Source organism: Echinops telfairi, unplaced genomic scaffold (assembly GCF_000313985.2).
Source record: "Echinops telfairi isolate 266 unplaced genomic scaffold, ASM31398v2 ScPeMD7_655;HRSCAF=1070, whole genome shotgun sequence".
In the NCBI taxonomy this organism is placed as follows: domain Eukaryota; kingdom Metazoa; phylum Chordata; class Mammalia; order Afrosoricida; family Tenrecidae; genus Echinops; species Echinops telfairi.
Window position 1 is genome coordinate 31477506 of NW_022104553.1, and position 8360 is coordinate 31485865.

At 51.5% G+C, this 8360-nt stretch overlaps 1 protein-coding gene across 1 annotated transcript in view; it reads right to left on the minus strand.

Annotated features, from left to right (window-relative positions):
• The window catches only part of NCCRP1 (NCCRP1, F-box associated domain containing), a 5396-nt gene extending 4349 nt beyond the window's left edge, over positions 1-1047 (minus strand). Inside the window, exons 1-2 of the mRNA XM_004710485.1 lie at positions 968-1047; positions 605-689 (exon numbers count right to left, since the gene is read on the minus strand). Of these exons, the coding sequence (XP_004710542.1) occupies positions 605-689; positions 968-1047 (165 nt within the window). The remainder of the gene's footprint in view (positions 1-604; positions 690-967) is intronic.
• Positions 1048-8360: the final 7313 nt, after the last annotated feature.

Sequence of the window (8360 nt, forward strand, 5' to 3'; positions counted from 1 at the left end):
TGGTGGCATATTGGTTACTCGGTGGGCTGCTTGCTAACCGCAAGGCCAGCTGTTCAAAACCACCTTCAGCTCTTAGGGAGAAAGATGAGGCTTTCTGCTCCCGTGAAGAGTTAAGTCTCAGAAACCCGCAGGGGGTTCCACTCTGCCCTAAAAGGTGGCTATGAGTTGGCATCAACTGGGTAACAGAGGGTTTAGTCTGCCTTCCTCTCCCAGGCTTTCTGTCCTCATTCCCCAAAGGCCAGCTGAGGACCCCAGCGAGGCCCCAAGGAGGGAGGGAGGGATGACTAACGTCAGGGCTGGGTGCTCTCTAATGAGGTCTGTCCACCTCGTAAAGTTCCATCCGGCATGGCAAGAATAAGAGGCTAATTAATGGAGACCCCCCCCCCTTCCCTTGCCCCTCAGGCTCTCAGCAGGAGCGCTAGGGTGGGAAGTGGGGTGGGAGGAGACTTGAGTTCTTCTGTGTCCCCCCACCCCCATCAACCCCTCCGGCTCCTGGCATTTCTTGGCCTGGGAACCAAAGTGGGAGAGCATGGAACCAGAGGGGCGCTCAGAACCACAGAGTGCAGGACCCCAGCGAGAGAGGAAGCAGGGGCCGGGGCCCCACCTGTGTTTGCTGGTAGCCAGGCGGCTCTCCTGGAATGGGCATGAAGGCGCCACCATTGGAGGTCATGAAGAGTTTGGAGCGAGGGCTGGGGAGATGGCGCCGTAGGAGGTCGGGTGCGGAGGAAGTGGGTGGCAGAGGAACCAGTAGGGCCAGATGCCCAAGGCAGCTTCTTGCCCAAGAGTGCATCCCACACCCGGCTCAGGGAAGCAGGGCCGCAGCCCCAGAGTCTCAATAACCATCACCACGGGGGGCGATTTTTGCGCGCCCCGCCCAAAGCCGTTCGAAGTGCTGTAAGTTAATGAACGTCATCTTTCTAAGCGTGACCGTGAGGTCGGTGCTACTCTGTGGGGCACTTTGGAATACCCACGTGCTGAGGAGGAGCGAGAAGATGGGTTTTCGTCGCGCAGACGCAGAAGGCCTGCCGCTCCCATTCTGTAGCGCATGGCGTCCTCGCCGTGAGTCAGAATCAACTCCGTGGGGTATCATGACCCCATGGGAGGGGTGTGTGCTTTGGTATCCCCGTTTTACAGATGAAGATATAGGTCGCATCCTAGGTAACCCCACGAGCTTCCTTCCCCAGGTGCCCCCCTGCCCCAGGAAGACTGCCACCTGGGAAGACTAGCTGGCCTGCCTAGAACAGCCTACATCCTGGTGAGGTTGCCGCACCCCTAGCCCAAGCCTCCCTGGCTGGAGGCAAGTCAGGCATTCATGATCTAGGGTCCTTGGATGGGGCGATGGAATCCATCTCCATACTCACCCTGGGAAGTGGAAAGGCACATTTTGCAGACGCGGAAATGGAGGCACAGGGATATCCGGTAATTTATCTAAGGGTGCAGGAGGCTACCTGCCAAGTTGGGCACACCCACACACCGTGTTAAATCATGTACACAGGGACATAGGTTTAAATTGCCCCCAGGGAGCAACAATAGACGCTGTCGGGTGTACTGGTTACCCTGTCACGTTTATTCCATTTGGGAATGTTATCAGAAAGGACCATCCCGGGCAAAGGACATCGTGCTTGGTCAAGGAGAGGCTCACGGGAAAGTAGAAAGCCCCTCCAGGAGATGGGTCAACACAGTGACTGCAGCGATGGACCGAAGCTTAGCAATCGGGAGGGTGGAGCTGGACGGGGCAGCCATTCTGTTCTGCACAGCCATCTGAATTGTAGGCACCTAATCATACCACAACCTCAATGGATATTGTTGTTGTTGTTGTTAGGTGCCATCAAGTTGGTTCCAACCCATCGCGACCCTATGCACAACAGAAGGAGACGTCGCCCAGTCCTGCGTCACCCTCACGATCGTTCCTAGGCCCCAGCCCATGGTTGCAGCCACTGTATCAATTTGTGGCATTGAGAGCCTTCCTCTTATTTGCTGCCCTTCCACTTTACCAAACATGATGTCCTTCTCCGGGGACTGGAGTCCCTGACAGTAGGTCCCCAGGATGTAACATGAAGATTTGCCATCCTGTCCTAGATAAGGAGCACTCTTCCAGGACAGATTGGTTTGTCCTTTTTTTTTTTTTTTTTTTGCAATCTACAGTATTTTTTATATTCTTGGCCGGTATCACAATCCGAATGAATCAATTCTGCAGTCTTCCTTATTCAATGTCCACCTTTCACATGCATAGGAGGCAGTTGAAGACGCCGCCGTGGCTTGGCTCAGGCACATGTTAACCCTCCAAGTAATATCTTTGCTGTGCAGGATTCTAAAGAGGTCCGGTGCAGCAGATTCACTGAATGCAAGACATCTTTTGATCTCTGGACTGCTGATTCCATGAGCATCGATTGTGGATCCCAGCAAGACAAAATTCTTGACAACGTCAACCGCTTCTTCATTTATCATGATGTTGTCTATTTGTCCAATTGTGAGGATTTGGGTTTTCTTTACACTGAGTCATAATCCATGCTGAAGGCTGCAATCTTTGATCTTCATCAGCAAGCGCTTCAAGTCTTCCTCGCTTTCAGCGAGCAAGGTCGTGTCATCCGCATATCGCAGGTGGTGAATAAGCTTCCCCCAAGCCTGGCGCCACATTCTTCTTCATACAGTTCACCTTCTCTGATTAGTTGCTCAGCATACAGTTGAACGAGTATGGTGAGAAGATGCAACCCTGACACACGCCTTTCCTGATTTTAAACCATGCAGTATTCCCTTGTTCTGTTTGCACAATTGCCTCTTGATCCACATACAGGTTCCGCAAGAGCACAATGAAGTGTTCAGGAATTCCCATTCTCCTCAAGGTTATGCATAGCTTGTTATGAACCACACAGTCAAATGCCTTAGCATAGTCAATAAAACACAAGTAAGCAGGTTTCTGGCATTCTCTGCTTTCAGCCAAGAACTATCTGACTTCAGCAAATGATATCCCTCGGTCCACGTCCTCTTCTGAGTCCAGCCTGCACCTCTGGCAGCTCCCTGTCAGTGCACTCCTGCAGTTAGATGATCGTCATCACAATGCTACTGCACACGCTGTCCATGGTACTGTTCTGTGATTTGCGCAGTCCCTTGGACCCCCGTTTCTTTGGAATGGGTACATAGACGAATCTCTTCCAGTCAGTTGGTCAAGGTCTTCCCAATTTCCTGGCAGAGATGAGTACGTGCTTCCCATGCTTCCTTAACATGCTGAACCACTTCCATTGGGATTGTATCGATTCCTGGAGCCTGGTTTGGGGCTGATGCGTTCAGTGCAGTTTGGACTCGCTTCAGCACCACTGGTTCTAGCTCGTAGGCCACCTCCTGAAATGGTGGCGAGCTGGCCATTTCTTTCTGGCCGTGAGTGACTGTGCATTATTTCCATTTCCTTTTGATGCTTCCTGCATCATTCAATATTTTCCCGCACAGAATTTCCAAATTGCAACTCAAGGCTTGGGATTTTCTGGAATTCTTCCATTTAAGATACGCGAGTGTGTTCTTTCATTTTGGTTTTCTACCTCTAGGTCTTGTACACTGAAGGATAATCTTTGCCTTTGCCTTTGCAAGCTGCCCTTTGACATCTTCTGGTCCGCTGCTTACTTCAGCCTTTCTTCCAGTTGCCGTAGCTACTCTGCAACTGAGCGCAAGCTTCAGACTCTCTTCTGACATCCACTTTGATCTCTTCCTTCTTTCCTGTCTTTTTAATGACCTTCTGCTTTCTTCGTGAATGATGGCCTCGATGTATTCATCAAGTCTTCTGTCATCAACGTTCAACGTGTCCAATTTGTTCTTGAGATGTTCTCGAAATTCAGGTGGGATCGACTCAAGATCGCATCTTGGCTCCTGTGGACTTGTTTTCATTTTCTTACACCTGAACTTGCATGTGAGCAATCGGTGGTCTGCTCCACAGTCGGGCCTGGCCTGGCTTTAGCTGCTGATAGTGAGCTTCTCCATCATCTCTTCCCACGGTTGTAATCAGTTTTATTTCTGTGCATGCCATCTGGAGAAGTCAACACCTTTTGTGTGGCTGAAAAAAGTTATTTGCTATGAACAAGTCGTTGGTCTTGCAACATTCCATTATGTGATCTTCAGCTTGGTTTCTATCACTAAGACTATATCTTCCAACCACTGTTCCTTCTTATTCCCAATGCTTGCCTTCCAATAGCTAGCAATACATCTTGATCTGCCACCAATCGATTCCCATTCAGAGTGACCCTATAAGACAGGGTAGAACTGTCCCTGTGGGTTTCCAAGACTGTAACTCTTTATGGGAGTAGAAAGCCTCGCCTTGCTCCTGAGTAGCAGATGGTGGTTTTGAACTGTTGACCTTGCAGTTAGCAGCCCAACACATAATCCACTACACTACCAGGGCTCCTGGTAATAGTATCCCTATTTACAGCTGGGAACTGAGGCAAGAGAAGGGAAATGAATTATGGAGGTTTTTAGATCCATTTTACTTTGTTATTCTTGTGAGTTTTTGTTCGTTTTTTAATGTTGTTCTGTATATGAAATCCTGGTTAGGTAAACCTATAGAGACAGTCACTGGATCAATGGTCCCTTGGGGTCTGACAGGGGAAGGCTGGGGGAAAATGAGGAGCTAATAACAGCGTCTAAGAATGAGGGAAATGTTCTAAGGCTGATTACGATGATGATTGTACAACTCTTCATCATGCGAGCGACCTAATAAATTGTATGATATATGAATTATATGTTTATGAAACTGTTGGGGGGAATAATAGTGAAATTAATTAGCCAGGACCCTGAGAGATGGGGTGACATTCAATGGTTAGAAGGGTCTGAGGGGTCAGGGTGGCGGGGGGACCCTTGGGAAGTCACAAACCAATGAGTGCATATTAGTGCCACTGCACCTGGAAATCCCAAACGCTCTCAGCGCGCTCAGCACACAGCAAGCACAGAACTCACAACCTTGTCTGGCTGCCAACCCTACCAGCATCTACAAGGAGGAGGCGGGGAAAGGGCAGGGCCCAGAGAAGGCGTGTCTGCCACGGGAGTGAGTCTGCTCCCAGGTCAGAATCCAGGGCAGGGCGTGCCAAGAGCCCGGGAATGCAAGCCGGAAGGGCAGACACTGCTGAGGGTGTAGAATGGGGTTTGGCACCCCACCCCCACTGTCTCCCAACCGGGCCAGGGTTTTCTTTCTCTCTTTATTTTTTTAAAGAGGTCATTTTTAAATATCTCAGCCAAAACAAAACAAAAAACAAGGAGGAGAAACCTCTCTGTTTTCAACGAGGAGACCATTCATCCAACCATCAATAGAAAGAACTCCAAAATTCGCCGCTTCCTGACTTGGCCATGCCACTCCTCCCCCCCCCTCCCCCTTTGTTTTGTATTGGGAGTTCTTACAGCTCTGATAACAATCCACCCATCAATGGTATCAAGCACAATTGTCACCATCATCGTTTTCAAAGCATTTTCTTTCTCCTTGAGCCCTTGCTGTCAGCTCTTTTTTCCCTCCCTCCCCCCTTCCTTGTGTTCCTTTCATATATAACTTTTAAAAAAACCTTTTTTTATTGTACTGGAAATGTACACACCAAGCCATTCCTGTGACAACTTTCACGTCCACAATTAAATGATACAGATGGTGCTTTTGTTCTTTTTAAGGTGGTGCCACGAATAGCTCTTTCCTTTTGGCGGAGTGGGTTACCATTGGGCTGTTAACGGCAAGGCCTAGCCATCAGCCCCTGAGAAGAGCGAGGCATGAGGCTTTCTACTCTCACAAAGACTCATCTCCGACCTCCGACCTCCACAAGGGAAGGTCTGCCTTGTCCTCATCTTGATGAGAACCTGAATTTCGAGAACATCTCAAGAACAAATTGGACACGTTGAACATTGGTGACAGAAGACTTGGTGAGGACATTGAGACCTTGTCTGGAGCCGCTCAGTGGCCATGTTGGTTTGTCGCTTCCCCTCCCAACAAGCAGCATCACTATTAGCACAAGCTCCATGCCCGCTCTGCCCTCAAACAAAGCTTTGCCCATGCCCCTCCCTCTCACCGCTGCTAACCACCAGTGGTCTTTGGCTCCTGTTGATTTGCTTCGTTCACATAAGTGAGATCATACAGAATCGGCCCTTTCGTGAGCTCGTGTTTCAAGTGGATCTGTGGGGTGGCTCCGTCAAGACCCCGCGTTGGGGTTTTCACATCATCTGGGCTCCTCTCGTCCTTCTGTTCCTGCCTCCCCTCCCACCACACATACGGCAATCAAAGGGGGTTTGCTAAACGTCGGAACCCAACCAGCCACTCTCCCACTTGAGTCCTTCACGGCTCCCCGGTGCCCTCAGAGGGGTGTGTGTGTGTTGGGGGGTGGGGTTGTGGGGGGATTCCAGGTCTTTTACTGACATTCTCAGCTCTGTCCTGGACCTCCCTTCCATCTCAGGGCTTCTCCTCGTGATCTCTCCACCTGGAGTGCCCTTCCTTCTCCCCCGTAGCCTGCCCTGAGTGGTTCAAAAGCTTTAGGGTGCATGAGACTCACCTGAGCAGCTTGGTGAAAATGTGTCTTTCCAGCATACAGCTGGTTAAGTGTTGGGCTGCTAACCTCCAGGTCAGCAGTTTGAGAACACCAGCAGCTCTCTGGGAGAAAGACGAGGCTTTCTACTCCTGGAGAGAGTTACAGTCTTAGAAACCCCCAAGGGCAGTTCTGTCCTGTCCTAGAGGGTCGCTAGTGAGTTTTCTTTTCTTCTTGCAAACCACCAGAAGAGGAGCCGTGGTAGTAGAGTGGTCAGCTAACCCACAAGGTCAGTGGTTCAAACCTACCCCGTTGCTCCTCAGAAAGTCTTCTCCTGTAAGGACCGGCAGCCTTGGAAACCCAGGGAGCAGTTCTCTGTCTCATCAGGTCCAAAATACTGAATGAGTGACCCCCAGAAGTCTGACCCAGCCCCCCCTGCCCCCCGGCACAGCCCGTTCAGGGAATCCCCACCATACTAAAGGAGAGATGTCAAGTGGATGTCAATGTTACATCTTACACTTCCGCTCTCGCCCCCAGGGTGGCGTGCAGCCTTGGAGACGTGGCAACCCTTGCACAGTGGAACAAAGCCTGGCCTGGTTCTGTGCCATCCCCTCACCAGTGGTTCTCACTGGCAGATTTTCAAAAGCAGGTCGCCAGGCCTTTCTTCCTAGTCTTTCTTAGCTGGGAAGCTCCACTGAGCCTTGTGCAGCACCAGAGCCACACAGGCGCATGGTGGTGGTGCAGGAGATGCGTTGGCCAGCCCCTGAACCCGGGTCTCACGTGGGAAGATGAGGCTTCTACTCCTGAACTCACTGGCCCCTCCCCATCTTAGGAGCCAGTCGTGACCCCAAGGTGGGGCCAGGCTCTGCCTCAGAAAGTCTTTCCCAAGCAGGCCAAGGCCGAGGTGACCCACACAGCACCCCTCCCTAAAAGCCACTCGACATGCCTCATGAGGCATTAAGGACGTGAGCAATGGGGAGGCCGCTGTGGAAAACAATTTGGCAATTTCTCATACAGCCAAACAGCCCGACTGCCCTGCAATCCCACCTTGAAGTATCTGGCATGCAAGTGCAGGCCCCAACACGGGCCTGTACACAGCATGTAGGGCACAATGCTTGTTCGTAGTCATGCCAACCGGGAAACCACCGGGGGCGGGGGGCGGGGGAAGTGGGGAGCAGGTAAGCAAGCTAAGTGCCCCGCGCCGCACAGGACTGCTGCTGCTCAGCCAACACCCCTGGACGGGCGCAGGGGGACAGATGCTGAGCAAACGGTTCCATTTCGATGCAGTTCTGGAAAAGGCAGAGCTAAGCCAAAGTCCGAGAAAGCAGGTTGGTGAGACCAGCCAGGGGCTGGGGCGGTGGGGATGGACAGGAGCGAGTTTTCTGGGGGTGCCCCCTGTTCCCTCTTCGTTGTGATCGTAGCTTACAGGGGCGTCTGTACTCGTCAAAACCCCCAAAGCTGTGCACGTCATCAAATGGATAGGTGAGCATGGACCACCGACACCTGGCAGGTGTGCAGAGAGTAAACGTTTCCCAGAGCTCGACAGAGGGCAGACAGGAAGGAGGAGGACTCCATCTCTAAAGGATGCTGAGCTTCTGCTAAAAAACAAGCAAACAAACCCACAGGCTCAGAGCAACCCGGGGGGACGGAAGAGGGCGCCCCTGTGGGGTTCAGAGACCGCACCTCCATAAGGGAGTAGCAAGTCCCATCGTCTGCCGAGCGGATGGTGGTCTCGAACCACTCACCTTTCCGACTGCAGCCCAACGTGTAACAACTTTGGAACCTTCACTTCTGTTAAGGGTGATGGGAAAATCTGGGAACAGATAAAATTGAGCCACGGAATGAATATAAGCCATGGCCTGGGAAGATGGTTGAAATGACCAA